At 38.1% G+C, this 21,699-nt stretch overlaps 5 protein-coding genes across 5 annotated transcripts; 2 read left to right on the top strand and 3 right to left on the bottom strand.

The window, feature by feature from the left end:
* Positions 1 to 225: 225 nt before the first annotated feature.
* LOC131429008 (uncharacterized) lies at positions 226 to 5,340 on the top strand. The gene is made up of 6 exons (XM_058593066.1): positions 226 to 388; positions 448 to 1,654; positions 1,716 to 1,843; positions 1,923 to 2,038; positions 4,078 to 4,912; positions 4,976 to 5,340. Exons 1-6 carry the CDS (start codon positions 226 to 228, stop codon positions 5,281 to 5,283), a joined length of 2,757 nt encoding a protein of 918 aa, XP_058449049.1. The 3' UTR covers positions 5,284 to 5,340.
* LOC131429018 (palmitoyltransferase ZDHHC16) lies at positions 5,270 to 7,166 on the bottom strand. Its single transcript, XM_058593075.1, has 6 exons — positions 6,882 to 7,166; positions 6,678 to 6,825; positions 6,432 to 6,623; positions 6,261 to 6,378; positions 5,994 to 6,205; positions 5,270 to 5,813 (listed from the first exon to the last, which is right to left on the bottom strand). Exons 1-6 carry the CDS (start codon positions 6,926 to 6,928, stop codon positions 5,379 to 5,381), a joined length of 1,152 nt encoding a protein of 383 aa, XP_058449058.1. The 5' UTR covers positions 6,929 to 7,166; the 3' UTR covers positions 5,270 to 5,378.
* Positions 7,167 to 7,616: 450 nt separating this feature from the next.
* Positions 7,617 to 8,475, top strand: LOC131429061 (ADP-ribosylation factor-like protein 2). The gene is made up of 2 exons (XM_058593115.1): positions 7,617 to 7,786; positions 7,849 to 8,475. Exons 1-2 carry the CDS (start codon positions 7,722 to 7,724, stop codon positions 8,336 to 8,338), a joined length of 555 nt encoding a protein of 184 aa, XP_058449098.1. The 5' UTR covers positions 7,617 to 7,721; the 3' UTR covers positions 8,339 to 8,475.
* Positions 8,368 to 10,720, bottom strand: LOC131429031 (serine protease grass-like). The gene is made up of 4 exons (XM_058593085.1): positions 10,569 to 10,720; positions 9,226 to 9,652; positions 8,963 to 9,150; positions 8,368 to 8,907 (listed from the first exon to the last, which is right to left on the bottom strand). The coding sequence occupies exons 1-4, from the start codon at positions 10,630 to 10,632 to the stop codon at positions 8,486 to 8,488; spliced, it is 1,101 nt and encodes a 366-aa protein (XP_058449068.1). The 5' UTR covers positions 10,633 to 10,720; the 3' UTR covers positions 8,368 to 8,485.
* Positions 10,721 to 16,509: 5,789 nt separating this feature from the next.
* Positions 16,510 to 18,927, bottom strand: LOC131429025 (serine protease grass-like). The gene is made up of 4 exons (XM_058593082.1): positions 18,736 to 18,927; positions 17,632 to 18,058; positions 17,357 to 17,568; positions 16,510 to 17,285 (listed from the first exon to the last, which is right to left on the bottom strand). Exons 1-4 carry the CDS (start codon positions 18,821 to 18,823, stop codon positions 16,870 to 16,872), a joined length of 1,143 nt encoding a protein of 380 aa, XP_058449065.1. The 5' UTR covers positions 18,824 to 18,927; the 3' UTR covers positions 16,510 to 16,869.
* Positions 18,928 to 21,699: the final 2,772 nt, after the last annotated feature.

Consider the following 21,699-nt stretch of genomic DNA (forward strand, 5'->3'; position numbering starts at 1 on the left):
AGCAAGGTGTTGCTGTCTGTTGCTATCGATTCCAACCCAACCTCAGCGTTTATCAAGCTTTAATAACAGTAATAACTAAACTCTCATGCAGTTAGAATGTTTATCTGAAGAAGATGAGTCAGATCAGGGCAAAACTGGTTCTGTGTTTTTTTTTCACATGCTAGTCCTGTCTACAACCAAAGCTCGGCACTCAGTCTTTCTTCGAGAAGTTTAGTGTATCTCAAAATGAAATCGAGTTCAGTATCATGTTTCGGGTTTCCCCTGATGTGTTTACTAGTTTTCGGATTAACGATTGACATTGCGTGTGCTCGATTACAACCAGCAGAAAACATTTACCCGACCGATGTGAACAAAGCAATGCTGCCGAAAGAGCGGCAGACTTTGAATGGTAAGTCAGCAATCAGACTAGTTAACAGTATTTTCGTTTACACTGAAAGGATATTCTAGATTGCCATCTTCGGTATCACAAATATGGAGACTACAACCTGGTTTATCCCATCTTTGGCGTACCGGTTAGAATCGGTGAATTTGCACACATGGCAGCCATCGGGTGGACAGAACAAAACAGCATTGTGGATTTCAGTTGCGGGGGTTCACTGATCACAGCCACACACATACTGACCGGTGCTCACTGCGGAAATCGCGACGGTGTTCCACCGGATGTTGTCCGTCTGGGAGTCATCAACATCAATATGACAGTTGATGACGAGGGCAACAAATTTGCACAGCAGTACAGAATTGCCTCATTCAAACGTCATCCCGAACATCGGTTTTCTTCCTTTTACAACGATATCGCCATCATAACGCTAGAAAGGGCCGCTACGATAAACGATGTGGTTACACCGGCTTGTCTCTGGAACAACGAAAATGTGGAATTCCCCAGACTGGAAGCGGCTGGATTTGGACAAACTTCATTCGCTGGTAGTAAAACTCCCATACTGTTGAAAGTGCAATTAACTCCAATAAAAAATGAAGAATGCCGTATGCATCATCAGTCTGACAACAGAAGATTACGTCAAGGTATCGTTGACACACAGGTATGTGCTCAGGATAATAAAATGGATACCTGTCTCGGTGATTCCGGTGGTCCTCTGCAAATAAAATTGATGTCGAATCACCGAACGACTCCGTATGTGGTCGGAATCACGTCATTCGGAGCGTTTTGTGGTACAATGACTCCATCAGTCTACACAAGAGTATCATCCTACATCCCATGGATCGAAGCAGAAACTAACACATCCTTTACCACAGAGACGTGCAGCGCTCGTTACATACGATTGCGAGAAGCAGACGAATCTATGGTATCTTCCCGAGTTGGTGATCATGTTTTCATCGAACCGGAAAAAAGCTACATGGATATTGAGATCTTGCCCAAACATCAGGTCTACTTAGGCTATACCACACGACAAAACCAGATCTTGTGGAATTGCGGCGGAGTGTTAATCAATGAAGATTACGTGCTAACAGTAGCCCACTGTGACAAATTCATACTGGATCTAACACCAAGCCACGTGAAGGTCGGCGATTTGAATATCAACAAAAATGATCCCATGGCACAGATCATCAAAATCGAAAGCTTTATCAAGCATCCGAACTACAAACCGGGCTTTCTGCATAACGATATTGCGCTAGTGAAACTTGCCACCGACGTAAAGTGAGAAATTGTGTTACACCGGTTATGTGAACTATGTAATTTCCGATTTTCTTTTTACCAGGATTGGACCGACCGCTATTCCTGCCTGTGTGGTCAATGACGACTCAACGATGCCTTTTTATGAAATGGCTGGTTTGGGTCCATACAATTTAAATAATTTTCTACGAGATGACGACTCTATTTCTCAAGGTAAGTAATAAAACCGATCTATCCTAATTGAGGGGGTAATTGCAAAATTGTGTTCATAACTTCTACCTCTTAATTTCAGATAACCGTCTGGTGTTAACTCGGATGCGAGTCGATCTAACTACATGTCAACGAACAAATAGTACCCAGTTTCTATGTGCCAAAAACAACAAATTCTTAGTTCCTCAAACATGTCGTGTAAGTACACAATATCAAATTCAATTTTAAAGTGTGGATTTTTTGTTTCTCTGTTCGTCATACTTTACAATTCAACAAATAGTATTGGTTTTGGTTTTGATAGTATAACGTACGTAATTTGTTATACTTGTTCCAAAACGTCTCTTATCACTTTAAATCAGTAATTCCCAAACTGGTCCCTACAGCCCACCAAAGGGTGTTAGCTCAGTTTTAGTAAGCAGTGAACTTTGAGAAGGTCAACAGATGGATAATGAGACGTATATAAAGGATTTCGTCACTTGTTCGACAAAAGTTATCTAAGGGCAGACCAGTACAAATGAATCTTTGATAATATAGGTATGAGGACAAATTTTAATCATTTAGTTGAACATAACACATGCAAACCCAAGTAGCAAACATTGTTCTAGCATTGTATTTCTTCATTCTTCTCGTAACAATTGTGCGATTAAAAAGGGGATTTTGCTTGTGTGCAACAAGTTTCTTGTTTGATATGTTTCATAGCAGTACTATTTGTTAAGTAGAAACCGAAAATAAAACTGCTCAAATGAACTTATTGTAGAATCAGTTAAATAAACCGATTTGGAACTTAATCCTTGAATGATTTTCACATTTGTTACAAAAACGTGTAAAATCATTTGTCGAACATATCCAACATGAATAAAAGTTCAGTTTAATTGCTACTTGGGAATAAAAATGATTGAATAGGACATAATTAAATCGAGATGAGAACAAACATGAACATGATCAGGATTTCTTTATTAACATTTCTACCGGAGGTTTTGTCCGGATTGGCGATACAGAGTATAAGGCTTCTGACTTGGAAGGATTCTTGCTGAAGATTTACGAGTCGACTGTGAAGTCTATTGAAACAGAAGGTCAAGATCCGCATTGGAATGTAGTACCTTGACTTTTGATAACTAAGTCGTGTTATAACATGTAAAACCCTTCAGTTATTCTGTTAAGACTTTCTCTATTATTCGGAAATTTTCATCAGCACGTTTTCATTTTCTGAATTTGACAAAGGGTTCACAGTTCCAGTTCCAGTTAGATCTCTGAGGTGGTTTTAGATTTTCAAATAACTCTCGAATCCCTTCGTCACGCCTAAGAGCTCTTTACCAGATTGGACATTCAATTTGGGAAACCAATAATTCGAATACGCATTAGCGGTACCACTGAGCAGTATATAACGAGTTTGATAAATTGAGCTCTTCGATTTCAGTTCAACAAGTAATTATCATTGCAAGTAATCATGAAATTGGTGCATTGTTAAGCTACCTGACTGTCAGAGCAGAAATAAATTCATTTGCAATAGAAACCTTGCTGGAGAGATGTCTGTATTTCGCAGAGAATCGCAAAGGATTCTTTTTGAAATACGCTGCTGAAAACTCCCAGTAAATGAGATTGCTCTGGTCTCAATTCATGGCAGTAAACACCAACACCGGCTCGACCATCCAACATATTACCGCCAGTGTAACATTCTATATATTCTTCGAGTGGTCAATCCTATCATCCAGATAGTCTTATTTCACGATGCGGAAATGATACATCGGAAGGATTACTTGGGAAGGATTTTGGTTGGATTGTAAGATTAAGATATGAAGATTCGTTGGCTTTAAAAGAGTAATTGATTGAGTAGTTTGCTTGAACTATATGAATCAATTGTGGAGTTATATGAAATGAAATTTTGAATTTGGTTACCAAACAGAAATAAAATCAAACACTCAGACTTTTTATATAATTTTTTCTTTCTAGAAAAGATATTAATATTTGTAACGTTGTGAATCGTGAATATACTATTAGGTTCTACCCATTATTGTACAGGGTAAAGTTTCAAAAGGCGCTTAACAGTAAATTAAGGCATGTTTACGTTAGAAGTGATCAACTGATCTCTAACGTGAGCTTTTCATTCTTAGAATTAACTGAAATTGAGTGTTGTAAGAGGAATAATAGCACATAGATTACAAAAGTTCCAATTTAATCTTAATTTGTGAAAAAAACCGTGTCTATATAATCATTTTCGTTGCTTTCTTTCAATCCAGATCGAACACGGCGGAGCACTGGAACGTGAAATCTGGCACTACGACCGGTACTTCCAGTATGTGTTTGGCCTAACTGTAGCCGGCGAAAACTGTGGTTTCGGCAGTGAAGCCTACTTCATCCGTACGTCAGCACATAGCCAGTGGATTGAATCGATAGTGTTGGGAACGAGACACCCCATACGACAAATTGTATTCCCCGAGGATGATCCCTTTTCTCCGTCGATCATTGGACGACCGTGCAGTACGGTGCGAAATACTGAAGGAACTTGCCAAAATTACAGAGCCTGTCCAGGGCTAGTCAGCTTGATGTCAGTGAAATTCTGTCGCCCAGGATCAGAACCAATTGTGTGCTGTGAACGTCCCGCGAAACAAGCGTACAATATGAAAAAATGTGTCACCCATTGGAAGCAATATAAACAACAGGAAATGGAGGAATATGAGGGTATCCCTTCGGAAGGCCGTCTCGTGCAAAGGGAAGAATATCCACATGTGGCCTTCATTGGGATTCGGCGTGATGCTAACATAAACTGGAGCTGCTCAGGAGTATTAGTAAGCGATCGGTTCGTTTTATCCAGTGCAGGTTGCGTTCAATCGCGAGCTCAAAATGTGGTGAGACTCGGAGTGGTTGAAGTCGTGAACTGGTTCATGACCAGTGACCTTAGTATTGAACAAATTATCATGCATCCGAACTATGATTCATCAGTAATTAGAGCAGATCTAGCACTCATTATGCTCGCTTCATCCGTAGAATTTAACAGTAAAGTACTACCGGCTTGTCTATGGCCAAACCAAGACTCCATTCCGTTAAAACTCTATTCATTGGGAGTTGAAGAAGGTAAGTTCCAAAGTATTGATGCTTCCAAAATCCAAAATGCTAATAATTTGATAATATCTACAGATCGCCTCAGCGTACGGCCTCGTCTCTCTAAGTACAACCAGGATTGTCGCAAGTTCTTCCAGATACGTAATCTGGTCGATGATGATCAGTTTTGTGCAGAAAATTACTACACAACCGATAATTCTTGCAACGATCGCTCTGGTGATCCAGTTGAAGGTTTGATTTCTTTAGGAAAGATCAAAATCTCCATAGTCGTCGGAATTACAGCTTACAATTCCGGTTGCGTTGGAAAAAGCCTCGAAACGATTACAGTTTACACAAGGCTATCGGCATACATGGACTGGATTCGAAAAGTTGTTGAATCCTAATTTGTATTTCATTTAAGTATTCAAATACAATCGAGATCACTGAAAGTTGAAATGAGACTAGTAAGATAGGATTTATTTAATATCATGATTTTTCCTTATGGCCACTCGTCTTCACCATCGATTGCCACAAAATCGTTAACTGTCAACCAACTAAGACCATTCCCTTCCGGTTTATGACCCGATGGCAACAGAACGTGTCTCCACCACGTTCGCTTTCGTTTCAAGCCAAGAAACAGTCTCCAGTTACGGCGAGGACCGAAGTCATACGGATTTTTGTAGATTTTCCCCAGAGCAGAGAGCCGTTTGGTTTCTGATTTGTTAATATGCGCCTCAATACTGGTTTCTCCTCGGGTGATCAGAGAACTATGCCACGAAACAAGAGCACCTAAAGCAAACAGTGTGGCTACGTTAATCAAAGCCATGAAAATGATTGCTCGGTGTTTGGAAGTGTCACTGTTGTAATCCTGTGGTACCGGCAGATCATGCTGAGCAGGCTCCAAACCGTCATCCACATAATCATTCATTTCGGTCTAAAAATGAAATAGAAACAATACTATTTAATGTCTGGTATTCATATTGGATTCATATTTGTTTAAAGTGGTAGTCGAAAAACAATGTAATTGGATTCCCTATTGAATTTAATTCTTTAATGTTTTCGCCAAATTTCCGTTTTCCTATTTTAATCGTTACCTGTTTTAAATGATACTTGCCACTGGAATAATATGACCAGAGAGGTTAAATCGGACTGGGTGCCCGTGGAGTGGTTCTATTTCATTCCATCCTTCTCCATCTCCCACTATTAGAACATCGTAACCCAGCTCAAAGCCGAAAATTATAATGAATAATACTCCCAATGTGGTGTATAGCATATACAGGAAAAAATAGCGATGGTTTCCATATCCAACGCAATTATTGAGCCACGCTGTCAAATATATTATATCAAATTAACAGAATATATTCTACGTAAGATTACTTACGGCAGTGATGATCCATTTTTAAAATGCATTTGTTGCAAACGGAACAGTGATGCGTACGAGGTGGTTTCGGAGCTACACATTTCTTACAAATACTAACAGCCTCAACAATCAGTTCTTTCTGAAATGAAAGAAAAAATATAGTATCATCTGCAGACGATTATTGTAGATTACTTCTGGCGGAATGCCTGGCGAAGTGACAGCAGCCATATAGAAATTATATGACACATTTATGAGTAACCAGTGGCCAACTATTAGTAAGAAGTACGTCATTTTCGGACTCTTGTTCCACCAGTAAGGCAACCCGATCCAATAGCATATAATTACTACGGCAGCAGTGAGACAAACCACAGCAAAGACAAAGAACTGAAATAAGAAATATAGTTAAAACTGTTGCCTCCGGTATATGAACAGACATACCGGACCAAGAAGATGGGTAAAGTTGTCCACAAACCAAAAGATCGGCTCCAGGCAGACATCCGATGCGTACGATTGGCTCATGTGATGATTGTAGGTGAGTGATCGTATGCAACGCAGTGAATAATGATATCGGAAACGAAGGCAATTGCTTTAAATAGAGAAATTACACTAGTGTAGAAATTGAAGATTGAAATATCTACTCACATCAGTTTGATCGGGAACTCTTTTAGGCGCCACCGAATAGGACCCATGTTATACTATCAAATCACGACTAACATTAACTGAAAAATATTAACACTGATCGTCGATATTTGTCTAACATCCTTTCGAATGAGAAAGTTTTTTTTTTTGCAAAGCCTAGTAAACGTTCAAACAACTAGCAATACAAATGTTTTGGGTGTCAAAACACCCGAAGGTCTGACAGAAACTCAGCATAAATTATGCTGATAACAGACAACATTCGTTGCGTTACGTTATGTTTCTCCAAAACAACACACCATTTGGCCGACCTGGACCGACGGCTGGATGCGTTACTTAGGAGTTACAAAGTGTCATGCATCTGTCAATCAGGGATGCCAGATCTGAGAACATTTTATACATTTGTGACATTTATGTTTTATCTTTTCAAACTCTCTTTTAATGAACAGATGTTAAGTTGAATTTAGTATACGGCAATTCATTTTTTTCTCAATTCAGAATTTTCATTTGAATTGTGCCTAAATGTTCCATAAAATGGAGCCTTCATAAAGCCTAGAAAATATTCACATGCACACGTTGACGTTTCAATTAAACAATTTTGTCTCGTTCATTGCCACTGTACCACTTTTATAAAAATATAATATAAATTAATATAATAAATAATATAATATAACATAATAAATTTCTTAACGAAAATTTATACCCTTCTTTGTTGTTTCTGGCACCCCTGCATTCAGTTTCCAAGTTGCTACAATAAACAATAACAATCTACTCAGCTGCATCGATAAACTGAATTATTTTAAATTTTTACAATAAATCCAAACCTTATTCAGTGAATTGCACCAAATGGGATTCTTAACTATATTGAAGAAAATGAAGCAAAAAGAAAAGGAGATGAGAATTCTTCTGCTGTGAGTAGAACTAAATAATTCATAATTATTTTTCGACTGATGAGTCATGTCATGTTTTGCAGTGGATTAGACAACGCCGGCAAAACAACAATACTGAAACGTTTCAATGGGGAGCCAATTGATCAGATTTCTCCCACGCTTGGTTTTAACATAAAAACTTTAGAATACAAGAACTATACGCTCAACATGTGGGATGTAGGTGGACAAAAATCACTTCGATCGTATTGGCGGAACTATTTCGAGTGTACCGACGGTCTGGTGTGGGTAGTGGACAGTACTGACCGGATGCGAATGGAATCGTGTCGCGAGGAACTAGCATTACTTCTTCAGGAGGAACGGCTGGCAGGAGCAACTCTGCTGGTATTAGCAAACAAGCAGGACTTACCAGGAGCACTCACGAGTAGTGAAATTAAAGACGTGCTAGGATTAGAGAAAATCGAAACCCATCATTGGGTTATCCATGGGGTCAGCGCTGTGACCGGATTAAAGCTAGTGGAAGCAATCGACTGGCTGGTAGATGATATTTCGAAAAGAATTTTCACCTTGGATTAATCCAAATCCGTTATTTCAAAATTAGTTACTAATGAATAACACAAGATTCTCTTATATTTAGGTTGGAGATCACAATTAATTTAATATTTATAATATAAATCTACTCGTTAAATCTGTTTGGAAGTACACATTTAATAAACACATTTTTCAAGAAGGTTTCATATTTTCTATAATCCAGTCCATGTATAGTCCTACCCTGGTGTAGATGCTAGGAATGTTTTTCAGTCCACAGCTATTTACCCCAATCGAGACAATTCCAAATTGAATGAACCTCGGTTCATTGTGCAGCAATCCCACCGTTCCTAGTGGTCCGCCTGAATCACCTCTGCAACTGTCTTTCAGATCTCTACCTCCAGCACAGAACTGATGTTCACTGAGCTCTACCTCGAGGCTGTTGCTCTTCATTATGTGTTCGCACTGTTCGTTTTCTATCCGGGGGAGATACGCTTTCAACAGAACATTTGAAAGCGAATTATTTTCAGTCGTTCCCCAACCAGTTAAAATATACTTCGAGTGAAGTATGCTACTAAATTCTTTTGTTATAGGTAAACAGATTGGCTTAATTTGATCTGAAACGGGCACTTTTGTTATAATTTCATACTGTTCAATGTTTTTGTTACATACCATCAAATATTACATTTCGTTCCAATCGAATCAAGCCAATGTCATTTCGAAACTTTGGGTTATTATACATTGGATGAATAATCGTGGTTTCTACCCGTACATCCTGAACCGGTCCTGCACAGTCTCCATCCTCTCCTTCGCAGTCAATGTCAGTGATTTTGTTATGCTCTCCCAGACGAACGTGGTCTCTAGAATGTAACCAACATAAATGTTTTGATACTAAACAATTTTCAACACTATTATTGTGAAATTATTAAACTTACAATATCAATTTTCTGTCATGTAAGCAGTGAGCTGCCGTTAGAACGTATCGCTCATGGATCAGAGTCCCACCACAACCATCGACTAGATCTTGATTAAAATCCCTGAAGCGAAGCAGTGCCATCCAGGGGTACTCGAAAACACCTGTTTGCAATCCATATGCAACACGATCTGCAGTCGTTGTGCCACAGTTCATCGGAAGTACCGGTTTATTCGGTGGCATGCTGGTAACCGCCTTGTCCACTTCGGTCAGCTGACAGCAAACTGATTTACTCACTCCTGCCAAACGGCAAACCGATTTACGGATGTAGTTGAGAATGCCTTCGGATGGCCGTTTTTTCGATTGAATAATACCATAAATGTTCCGGCAGTATTGTACCGGTACGCAGAGGCCAGGATGACCGACGGGCGTTGTACACGGTTCGCTTTCTAAGAAAAAAACATAACGAAATTAATTTAAGAGTAAACATTTGGGATCTAATATAGATAATATATCTAGATCGTCAAACCTCGTCTAGAAAAGGTTTCAACCATTTCGCGGAATTCAAAAACCAAAATGCTTAATGACGGTTTGATTTGCTATCGAAATTAGTTTTTAAGTGCAAGAAAGACCGCAACCGAGAGCAGTTGTAATTCACAACGTTCCATTGGGGCGTGGATACTGATGACGGTCAAGTAGTGTTCGAAATACGTATCTGGATACGTGCGTTGAGGCTATTATCGTTAACTTAAAATGGCGTCAGTCGAAAAATCACTAAACTAAACTAAGATCAATGTCTCTACCATATGTTTTTCTTGCATTCAAATAGCACATCAGAACAACAAAATGAAGAGGCGATAGATTCACAGATTACCATGAATATAATGTAAATGTTATCCTTAATGCGTGCCGGTATTTACCGTTTGAAATGTTAGCAAAGATGAACTCTAACGACAGTAGATGTGTAGCTTGCGTGGGTGAAATTTCATTTTCACTAGATATCAAAAAGCTCTAAATAAGGGTTTACCACATTATTCTGGAAGTTAAAAAAAAAAAAACGTAAAATCACACACACACAACATTTTAAGATTCAACAAAATTTTTCATACGCGTGTGACATCATACGCGTTATAGCGAATTTATCAGCAACTCAAAGTTCTTGATGTTAAGTTGCTTATCAACGTAGTATTCAAACCTGAGTCAACTGTATAATTAGCTACTCAAAAACAATCTGCCTCCATGCTGTAGAACAAAACACCTTCTGTGTTTCCATGAATGAACTTGTTTGTCACCGATGCTTGCACTATGACGTACGCGGAATTCGGATTAGAGATTTGTGGACAGAACAATCTGCCTGTGACTTACGTGCACAAACTCCTAGTAATGTGTAGTGACTTAATCCGATCAGCACTAAAATAATTTTCTTCATCTTAATATTAATACTATAAGCGTTCTTAACGTTAATTCTAATCTTCTCGCGCAGCTTTCATACTCAAATAACACGTCCGCTTGAATTCGCTTTGTGAACACGACTGAACGCATGCGACTGTCGCGGTTTCGAGCTTTATTTACAATCGCGATCGCGATGTTGACGATCGTGCCGAAGCTAACGTCACGGGACAAACATACCAAAACCATGACTACCATCCTCAATAACCGGTCGGTATCCACGATAGCGCGTTTCGATCCTTTCGTTTGCCTGAATCACGTGCTCTGGTGGACTCGCGCTTGGTACAGGTTTGAAGTATGCATTTATAGTATGACGTCGAAAGTCGAATGGCTTCTTCAACTCAACGGGCTTAGAGCAAAGGTGTGTCCGATACCTGAATCTACTCGATACTCAAGTGGTAAGCCCACCTGCTGAACGGGAGTGTTACCGATCGAGAGCGATACCATTATCAAATCCGCTATTTTCCGTTATTATATGTGCCACTTATCTCGTCCTGATTCTAGTGTTTACATAACAACCAACTACAAGAGGTAGCCAACGTGACATTCATTTTTTTTTGTTTTCCATCCCGTCTAGATCAAGCAAACTTTATTTTATCGAATGATTTCGTGAATGACCAAATTTTCTTGAACGTAATCTGTCTATTATATAAAAAGCCAACGATATATTATATACATCCACTAAGCACTGACTGCCAAATCCGTTGAGAATATTTTTTTACTTATGTTTGTAGCATGAAAAGCCCACTAGAGCTAAGATATTATCGAACTTTAAACTCTGCCTGCAGTAGGCATAAAACCTCTTCATGTTTAGTATCAATGAATTACAGATATCCAACAGCTACATTCCATTAATTACACTACTAACTATTTCTAACAGAATCATTCTTATCACTCAAAGCAATACTAATAACTAAAGCAACAATGATCTACGAAACTAACTATTTTTTATTTCATGTGTATTCCCTATACGTTTCATGTCTAGAATCCACATAAATATTATCAAAACTAATTTCTAAACCATTGCATTCGTGTTCAATTTTTCGTAAAATATCAAAGCAAACTGCTTTTTGTTCACATACTTTTTTTCTCGAACTTTAAACAACTGATATTATCAGTATTTTTAATTTGATAAATATTTTGCATTTACCGAGATTTTCGGTTTCAAGAAGACTATAAATTACTGAGATCTTCGTCGCTATTCACATCGCTCAGTTTTGCACTTAAGAAAAATGGCTACTTTGATGAATCACCGAATTTCGGTTGTGTAAAAGTTGTTTACTTGGCAAGTTGATATAATTAGTTTGTTAATTTCACGTTGGACTGTATTGCGATTTTTCATAACATTTGAATCCATCGACACTAACTCGTTCGAAGGACTATTCAAAATAGTGTTTGCTTTTATATAAATCAATGATTGAGTTAATAAATAAAATCCAGTAAAACTGGTTAATATTTATTAAACATAATCAAATATTCTTAAAATTACTTTCCCCAATGCAGCTAAACTGGATCTGGTATGGACGCATACAAATGGTTATAATGTCATCGATTTGAGTTGGCGACTAAACAAAAACTCGTTGCGCCATGGTTCGATGAGAGAGCCCTGTATCCATCGTAAAGTTTATGTTAATGGTTAAAACCCCGCATCCGACAGCGACCAACGGCTGCTTTCCATATCAAGTAGAACGGTGAAGCTGTGTGTATTTTTCAAAATCGGCGGGATTCCCCGAAGCACGCTGCAAGTAGACTTCAGGCGCCATCAGGCGCGTACAGGTGAGTGACAAATGGTGTTAGATCGAAGTGTAATACGTGATAAATGATACGTTTATGTTCGCCTTGTAATCCTAAACGTACGGGTAAAGGTTCTACTGAGAACCTGTTAAAGATAGCCATTGGTTTGGCTCGACAAATTGAGCGATTTTCTCTCTCTCTCTCTCGTCATCTCTTTTCACTAATTTGCTAAAATTTCTCAAGTGATAAGTTTTCGATCACAAATATCTCGAAATACAAAGATAACAACATCATTGTTTCTTCATGCCATCGAGAATATTGTGATCAAATTTCCAGCAATGTGAGATTTATTTATCAAAAATTAGGCATCCTCAGACTTTTAGAATTACCATGGTCGAAATTTAATCCTGTCTTCTGGTTCGTTGGAGGTAAAAGGACCAGTGGTTTTCACCATCAGTCGTTAGCAAGATGACGCTGAGTCAATTCTGTTTGGTGTCATGTCTAAACGTGTACATTTTTTACGATTTTTTTTTCAAAATTGTTCAAATTTTGGGGAATAATTGATTTCTGTGCATCATAACGACGGTATGACAGTGCTTTTAAACATTCATATCGTTCTGAATCCAACTATTATTAAGTCCTTTCGATTAATTGTTTCCAATTTCCAAAAAGCAATCCATCTCATCACAGGACTGAGATGGTTTGAAGTGATATCCGCGTAGAAAATTTGAGTTACGAATTTTGAATGAAATACATTCCCAAAATAACGCATTTTCTGGTCATGTTTGTTCATGGGAGAAGATTTATTATTCCCGATTTGAATTTCGAAGGCCCCTCGGCCGTAACGAATGCAACGCTCTAACTTACAAAACCGTAACGCATGTAACACTTTGTAACGCCTGTAATTCACAAAAGAGTGAGCCACGTAACGCTTCGTAACGCAAAAAAAAACTTACATATCACGTTTCGTAATGTCTGTAACTTACAAAAAGTAACAGCTTTGTGACGTCTTCATCTTACAAAAAAGAAACTCTTTGTAACGCTCCGTAACGCCTATAACTTACTGAAAGAGTAGCACGCTTAGTAACGCCTATAATTTACAAAATAATAACGCTTGTAACGCTTCGTAACGTCTTTAACATACAAAAAAGTAACGCATGTATCACTTCAAAACGTTTGTAACTTACTTAAAAGTACGCTTCGTAATGTCTATAACGAGTCGTAACTCGTTTACCACCGGAATCTCACCCTAATAACGGTTTTTAGCATTCATAATTTCCACAAGATAACTCATATGATTTGTAACCCCCAATCTAGGAAGATATTCGTATGTAATGCTTTCTAGTTTCTTTAACTTAAGGGGTTACACAACTGTAAAAAAATAAGAGAAGGATTTTTTTGGGGAATTATTTTGGGATCAAATTAATTCCCAAAAAAAGTCCTTCTCTTTTTTTTCGACACTGGTGTAAACCCCTTAACGTAACGCTTCTATCTCACGATAATATCGAGCGAAACTCTTCGTCGAATGGAACATATTCCCATATTGGGACGGCTCTATCATGATGGGTTCGATTCCCGACCCCACACATAGAGTTAGAAAGTTTTTCTAGCCCAAAGAGGCAAATTACTTTAAGGTTAAAGCCTCTATAATTGGAACAAAAAAATAAAAAATATATTTCCATAGTACCTTTACTCAGGCCTATCTGAGTCAAGGCTTCAAAAAACTTCGTAACGTATATAACTTCAAAAACTAAATTACTATTTTATGTATTATTATTATTATTGTCATTTATTTTACCTCGGTTTCATACTCCATTTGATGTGGTTTTGACTCATGGGCAATGGAATTTTGACCATCACGTAACGCTCAAAAACTCTATCTCACGGTGTAATCTGCAGGACCAACAGCTCCAAACTATTTCTCAATTTTGTTTCCTGGGTACGCTTTTTACTGACATGTATATTACACATAAAGACTGTCCCAGAAAGCATGGACGCAACCAAAAGCAGCTGCCATTTCGCAATGGTTCAGAATCTGTCAATTTTTACGGCTGCGTCCTGTTGTTTACACTCTTCTCTAACCACTTGTGCACTTGTTTATTCGTTTTCATTAGTTTGTTTCGAAATGCGTGGACTTTCAGCAGAACAACGTCGAAAAATTGTGTACAAATGGTGCACAGAACGCGGACTGTCACTGAGAAAGATAGCAAAAATGGAAGGAGTAAGTGAAAAAGCCTTCGAAGTCAAATGTTCTTCGTGCTAAAGAACGTTTGAATCTTCGAACCTATAAGAAGCAGAAACAACCAAAATGTAGTCCGAAACAAGAAACATCGATCAGGCCGAGGGTTCGAAAGCTGTACAATACGATTCTTGCTGGAAATTTGAACTGCATAATCATGGACGACGAAACCTACGTGAAACTCGATTACAAAATTTTGCCGGGACCACAATATTATACGGTGCAAGAAGGGCAAGTGTTAATCCAGTCCGAGACATCGATTGAGGTCGAAAAATTTCGTAAGAAAGCTATGGTCTGGCAAGCAATTTGTAGCTGCGGTAAGATTTCGAAACCCTTCATCACCACTGCTTCAATGAACATATACATCAAGGAATGTTTACAAAAACGACTTCTAAACATGATTCGAAGCCACAAGGATCCTGTTGTCTTCTGGCCAGATCTTGCTTCTTGCCACTACTCGAAATCAACGGTAGAATGGTATACTACCAAAAATATCACTTTCGTCCCAAACCCCCAACCAATTGAGGAATTTTGGGCATTAACGAAGGCACATCTTAGGAAACATGTCTCGGCAGCCGAAACCATTCAACAGTTCGAAAAAGATTGGAAAAAAGTTGCAAAACTTGTCGCCAAGAAATCTGTACGGAATTTTATGAGGAACGTTCGCAAGAAGGTGCGCAAGCTAGTCTACAATGGCTAAGTAGCAAATGTTGAGAATACTGTTCTGTTGTTGTAGTCTAATATTATCAGTATATCGAATAAAATTTGGATATCTAACACTTGTGAATTATTTACAGCGAAATAAAAGTGCGTCCATACTTTCTGGGACAGTCTCTAATGTTACACATCAGTAAAAAGCTTTATGACGTGATCAAATTACTTACCTCCTCGTGAATCAATTTAATCATTCAATTCAATGATTGTCCGTTGTTTGAGTGCTATAGCGATTCACTTCGTAGTAGCAGAATGAGAGAATATGGAGGAGTGTGAGCGAAACAAGAAAAGAGTAGATTTCAGTGACCTCCGGGATGGTACCTAGGTGAATACCTGCTTCTTTCCTTACGAATGTTAACGTTCGTGAAAAGGATGTTGAGGCCGTTTTGAGCAAAAACTGTTTTACATATTCACATCAATAATATTTCACAATAATGATGCTAATATCTTATAGCGATATTTGATATACAATGTATATGTATATTAATAGTTTTCACCTCGGTTTTAAGTTTATATACATATACATTGTATATCAAATATCGCTTCAAAATTGTAGCTTCGTTATTGTGAAATATTATAGATGCATATATTTCATATTTCACAATAATGAGGCAAGAATTGTAAACCGCGAGCGAGAATGGATTGCAACATTTCACGTTTGTTTAAAGTAGCGATTTATAATCATATCATTTCAAAAATACGTCCCATTGGCTAGAAATGAAAGATAATCTGCTTAAAAATATATGGAGTAACCTTATGTTAAGAATGATTTCGAATAGTAAAATTCATGTCATCTTTTACAAATATTTCATTCGAAGTAGAAAAACTAAAACGCTAGAAATCATAGTCTAAGAAACTAAGTTTTGAATCAAATATTTAAGAAACAACGGCATCTGAAATCGTACTGCACAGAGAAACTCCGGCAATCATTACACAAGCCTCCTGAAATGCACGTATATGTGAGAAGCATAAAATTTGTATATGTCGAAATATGATGAAATAGCACAAGATATCACGGATTTTGTTATTGATGCAAAAAAATACCTCGATGGATTTAGAGACAAGATTAAGACGAACATAACGAAATAAGGAATGTTAGTACCGATAATATATTACAACTGTTCGTATTGTTAATGGAATTCCAAGAAGAATAATGCAACCCAAGTAGAATTAGTCAAGATACAGTTTATTGATTTCATTAGAACTCAAATGACAAACTCTTTCGTGGAAGCTTCACAGAAGCAAACCTTGCATTTGAATCGTTTCACAAGTCGTTTCTGTACTGTGTCGAAACACTTCTAATCGAACGGTAGTATTTGTTTAAGCAAAGTGCTTTCCATGAGGTTATAAATAGGTATTTCTGAAATCTCCGTTTCGTATAATTATAAAGAGCACATATTAGGAAACAAGTCGATAGAAAGTCAAGTTTTGCTTCGGTAGCAATTAATCAAATGAAGTGAAAATAGAAAGTCATACATAAGATTTTCTACCACTCCTCGCAGTCATTTCCTGTCGACAGTCGTTAATCAGTTATGGCTTTATGGTATTGAGAATCCAGTCCATATAACTACCAACGCGACAGTAGATACCCGGAATGCTCTTCTTGCCGCAGGAGTCCACTCCAGCAGAGACAACGCCGAACTGAATGAACCGTGGACCGTTGAAATCCGTACTGAAGACAAGAGGCCCACCCGAATCTCCACGGCATGTATCAACCTTGTCTGATCCGCCAGCGCACAACTGCTTATCACTAAGCTGCACATTAAGCCGATTCTGGAGCATTTTCTGCTGGCATTCATCGTTGTTTACTCGTGGCACAGTTGCCTGCAGTAAAGCTTGGGAACCTGTTTGATTTTCGGTCGTACCCCATCCGGTTACAATGTACCGTTCGAACTGCTTCGAACGAAGTTGCGGTGTCACGGGCAAGCAGATTGGCCTAATATGGTCTACAAAGGTGGAACGGAGAAGAACGATCAGTACATGGGATAGCTGCTCATTTGCAAAATGTAGTACTTACATTTCATCGTCACACTGCGGTCAAGACGAATCAAACCGATATCATTACTATATTTTGGTCGATTGTAATCAGGATGGATTTCAAATGACTCAACTTGATAATCTTCAACTGGATCCGCACAGTCCCGTTCAATTTCCACCCCATTATTATCTCGATAGATATTGCAATCGATATCCTGATTTCTTGTGTGCTCTCCCAAGCGAACCTGCACCCTGAAATGAAAACAAAAAACCGTTAAATTTGTCGAAGATGCGAGTGGAAACTTCATTACTTACAGTCGAATAGTACTTCTCGTCTTAATACAATGTGCAGCAGTCAAAACGTAACGATTGTTGATCAGAGAACCACCACAACCATCTATTAATTCTCCATTTTGGTTGTATTGCAGTAGAGCCATCCAAGGAAAGGCAAATACTTGAGTAGCGTTACCGAAGGCTATACGATCATTAACCGATTGGCCACATTCTTTCGGTAGCAAATCCGCCTTACCGGGCAACACCGTTGTTTCCGGAACTACCTCCGGTGGTTGACAGCAAATACTGCGTTCTACGCCCGGAAGAGTACACGCAGCACGTTTGATATAATTGGCTATTCCAGTCGAAGGAGGCGTGGGTTTTTGCACAATATCGTAAATGTTCCGACAACGGTGAATCGGCACACATAAACCGTCCTGACGTGTCGGAGTGAGACATGGAGCGCTCTCTGAAATCGATCGAAATGAACTTAGATCACCCTTGTGTTTCGGCCCGAGAACGAAATGATATTGGAAATGAAACATGGCATTTTACTATTCCGATATTCCAAAAAATAAACGATTTCATCCCTACAAAGTAAATCAAAGCCCAGGAACTACCCTTCGGTGCGAATCTTTCATGTAACAGCAGATCTTTAATGTACAATTTTCTACTGACTATAAAAATCGGTTTAGGACGGAATTCTACCTTCACAGTCGTCTTCACGAATATGATTAGTCCTGAACATGAATCACTTCGATGTGCACTTGTTGCACTAAATCTAAAGAGTTCTATCACTTAACAATTTCAAAAAGTATAAACAGGAAAATTATTTTGTGCACTCATAAGTCACCACATGTCCGATTTAATCTCTACACACACACTTGTTAAAAACAATGGTCATAATGATAACTGAGAACCGTTCGTCTAGGAGAAAAAATTCAAAACAACATACTAAACTGACTTTGGTCTAGAATCCCAAATCTCATGGTCGTATTATCAATCACACGAAAACGAAAACCTGTTACATTTCAACCGCAAAAATCCCCCTCACACAGCGACACTAGAATGTGCACCGGACTTGAGTAACGGTCTTGGGCTATGACTACCAGCAGATTTAGCAGCTTTCGACAACAAAATACGTACGTGCCTGGGCCTCATTGGATAGCCATAAACCACCGAAAATTAGCATCCAACAAACGAACGCACTTCTTGACACTAAATCAGCCTCCATTGCAAATCAACAAAACGAAACAAAACAACTTCGAAACAGGTGACACTCTAGTCGAGATTTTCACGTCCGATCGCACGGAGGCTGCACAAAGAACTGATCACAGCCACTATCGCACTGATCGCAAGAAGAATTGAGAATCGAGAAGAAAAAAAATGAGAAATCAAATAAACGTTTCACTGTGTTCATTCCGCATGAGACTCGTTTTAATAATTGATGGACGTTGGAAGTCCATGAGATTTTTATTCAATATACAAAGATTACTTTAGACTACTATTCCAAATGTAAAAGAGTACAATTCAAGTGTGAATTGTTCGGTCAAGCATTATATTTTATCCCCTGAGTACACTCAAACCTCGGACAACGTTCAGTAAATACAATGACTAAGAATTAATATATATATTAATATACCTTCGCGTACAAAAACTATTCGACGCAGGGAACGGAAAGAGAGCCTCCGAGCTGCAACTTGATCGCGAGTGATTGCCCCGAAGCGGTTCAGGGATGCAATGATACACCGGCTACAGTAGGACGACAAGTCGAAGAGAAACTAAGAAAACCCACTTGATAGCGTATTTACCGTGCTCCATCGATTAAAACGTTCGTCTTTTTTTCGGAAATGATGGGATTCCCCAACGAATGTTACTATAGTGAGCCCCCGTCTGTCTCTGCGATGGCTGGCTAGCCAAGCCTACGCTGAAAACCGGAGTGTCTCTTCAATAACCAATTCCTTTGTAGACCACCATTAGCATTATAAAATTGTTGCTCTGTTTTCCGGACTTTCCCATACATATTTATAAATATTTGTTATCACACTTATTGTCTGACATGTACGGGATTTAGTAGCTTTTTTTAATGAATTATAAACATGTTTTAAAGTAAATGTTGAAGATTGAAAAATGTATTTCAACAGTTCATAATTAAGAGTATTACACATTTAAAACATTCATACATTTAATTCATTGCGATTAGAAGTGGCCGTCGAATTTGGTAGAAGAAGCTGACGAACCGGAAAACTATGCAGGACCGAAGTACGATCGACGACCCCTTCAGCCATATCGTTTCGAGCGGCAGTTTATACTACATGGAATGATTTCTACAGCGATACATTTGACCCATCTCTCGCCCTTGGAAAAAAAAAGATTGGTTAAGGCCGTCAAAATAGGCTTCCGTTTCTGCAAAGACCTCAGCATTCCACGAAAATTTCTTTTCAGGTTTGGAAATAGTTAACAGTCGCTGGGGGCCCGGCCTGGAGAATAAGGGGGAATGGGGGTCCAAATGGTAGATCATTCAATTTCGCCGTTGCTTTTATGCTGAATGCTGAAACTCGTCTTTTTCCATAGCTTGATGAAAACTAGAACTCGTCTGACACGATCAGCTGTTATTCAAACACTAGTAGATAGATTGTCACGCAATTTGGTATTGGCTTGTTCTCAACAAAAATATACACGGTTCGAAACTATTCACGTCTTTTCTGTGAGAGGCCTGGGACTTTTTATTCCGTATAGTAACTCCGAGCAAACACCCAGTCATTCGTTTTGGGATTGGAACCAAGCCAAGTTATTTGCACTTTTATATAATAAGTACTCTATTGTTCATGGAGCCTAATGTTGAAAAATCTTCCATGCGGGAGGGGGGGTTTGAAACCCCCAAAAGCCCCTGCGCACAGGCCTGGTTGAAACCGCAAAGATCTATGTGATAAACTGTTATTTGCTCCTCAAGAAAATTTCTCATTGAACAATTATTCAAATTCAATCTTAACACTGTTCAATACTGCTTCAGAAGCTCATTTCCATATGGTGCTTCTAGACTTCGGTAAAAAGCGAATGGTGCTCAGAAAATGTGATCCCGATTTTTTCATAAAATTTTAATAAGTTGATGTTCGAATGACGATGGAGTAGAGAAATGGAGCACTTTCAAAATAAAAAAAAACTGTTAGTACATTTTTAAACTTGATTTTTGATGGTTTCTTGCTAGAGCTATTTTTTTCTTCCAACATCAATATTGTTCTCGGTTTGATTTGAATCAAAATTTTGGTCTACTCAGAAATAAACAATGAAATTTACCGGACCAATAGTGACATGGAATAGACATGGGTTCAATCGAAAGTTTGATTGACAACTATCATCGTTGCAAAACTAAATTTGAATTTCCAATGAATATAACTGCATCTTTCAATTAACGCTTAGGACTAAATGTCTTGAAATTTGGCAATATAAATCAAAAACTTGATATTTAGGAATTTAAAAGCGAATATAATTCGAAATAAAAGTAGTATCAAAAATTACCCTGCAAATATTACAAATGCAAAAAAAAATTAGAAAAAATCATTTTATTCTTAATGACAAACAAAAATATAAGTTTATAACAAACAAAAGCATTAGATGAAATAACTGAATTTATGTTTAAAAAAAAGTTAGTAAATTTAAGTGTTGCAATTGTTAACTTTAACTAGAGGTAGTTCATTTCAAACTAATTTTCCAAATTGAATTTACTATGAAATTATTTGTCAAGAAATTGACAGGTCGCGCGGTACAATGAAAAAGGAAAAACAACATCAATGGCGAGTATTAATGTAACATATTGGCGTTACATGCGATACTTTTTTTTAAGTTATAGACGTTACGAAGCGTTACTTTTTTGTAAGTCATAGGCGTCACATGCGTTACTTTTTTCTAAGTTATAGGTGTTACGAAGCGTTACATGCGTTATTTTCTTGTGAGTCATAGACGTTAGAGAGCGTTACATGCGTTACTTTTTTGTAAGTTATAGGTGTTACGCAGCGTTACATGCGTTACTTTTTCCTAAGTTATAGGCGTTAACGAAGCGTTACATGCGTTACTTTTTTGTAAGTTTTGTATGTTAGGATGCGTTATATG

The sequence above is a fragment of the Malaya genurostris genome, chromosome 1, assembly GCF_030247185.1.
Source record: "Malaya genurostris strain Urasoe2022 chromosome 1, Malgen_1.1, whole genome shotgun sequence".
Taxonomy (NCBI): Eukaryota; Metazoa; Arthropoda; class Insecta; order Diptera; family Culicidae; genus Malaya; species Malaya genurostris.

Coding starts and splice junctions, on each gene's coding strand:
- LOC131429018 (XM_058593075.1), bottom strand. CDS start 6,928: ATGGGTCCTATTCGGTGGCGCCTAAAAGAGTTCCCGATCAAACTGAT. Junction 6,379..6,431: donor CGCCAGGCATTCCGCCAGAA/GTAATCTACAAT, acceptor CTTTCATTTCAG/AAAGAACTGATTGTTGAGGC. Junction 5,814..5,993: donor CTGGTCATATTATTCCAGTG/GCAAGTATCATT, acceptor TTTCATTTTTAG/ACCGAAATGAATGATTATGT.
- LOC131429025 (XM_058593082.1), bottom strand. CDS start 18,823: ATGGAGGCTGATTTAGTGTCAAGAAGTGCGTTCGTTTGTTGGATGCTA. Junction 18,059..18,735: donor ATCCAATGAGGCCCAGGCAC/GTACGTATTTTG, acceptor GATCGATTTCAG/AGAGCGCTCCATGTCTCACT. Junction 17,569..17,631: donor ACGAGAAGTACTATTCGACT/GTAAGTAATGAA, acceptor TTTTCATTTCAG/GGTGCAGGTTCGCTTGGGAG.
- LOC131429061 (XM_058593115.1), top strand. CDS start 7,722: ATGGGATTCTTAACTATATTGAAGAAAATGAAGCAAAAAGAAAAGGAG. Junction 7,787..7,848: donor GAGATGAGAATTCTTCTGCT/GTGAGTAGAACT, acceptor CATGTTTTGCAG/TGGATTAGACAACGCCGGCA.
- LOC131429031 (XM_058593085.1), bottom strand. CDS start 10,632: ATGAAGAAAATTATTTTAGTGCTGATCGGATTAAGTCACTACACATTA. Junction 9,653..10,568: donor ATTACTAGGAGTTTGTGCAC/GTAAGTCACAGG, acceptor TTTTTTTCTTAG/AAAGCGAACCGTGTACAACG. Junction 9,151..9,225: donor CATGACAGAAAATTGATATT/GTAAGTTTAATA, acceptor GTTACATTCTAG/AGACCACGTTCGTCTGGGAG.
- LOC131429008 (XM_058593066.1), top strand. CDS start 226: ATGAAATCGAGTTCAGTATCATGTTTCGGGTTTCCCCTGATGTGTTTA. Junction 389..447: donor AGAGCGGCAGACTTTGAATG/GTAAGTCAGCAA, acceptor AGGATATTCTAG/ATTGCCATCTTCGGTATCAC. Junction 1,655..1,715: donor AAACTTGCCACCGACGTAAA/GTGAGAAATTGT, acceptor TCTTTTTACCAG/GATTGGACCGACCGCTATTC.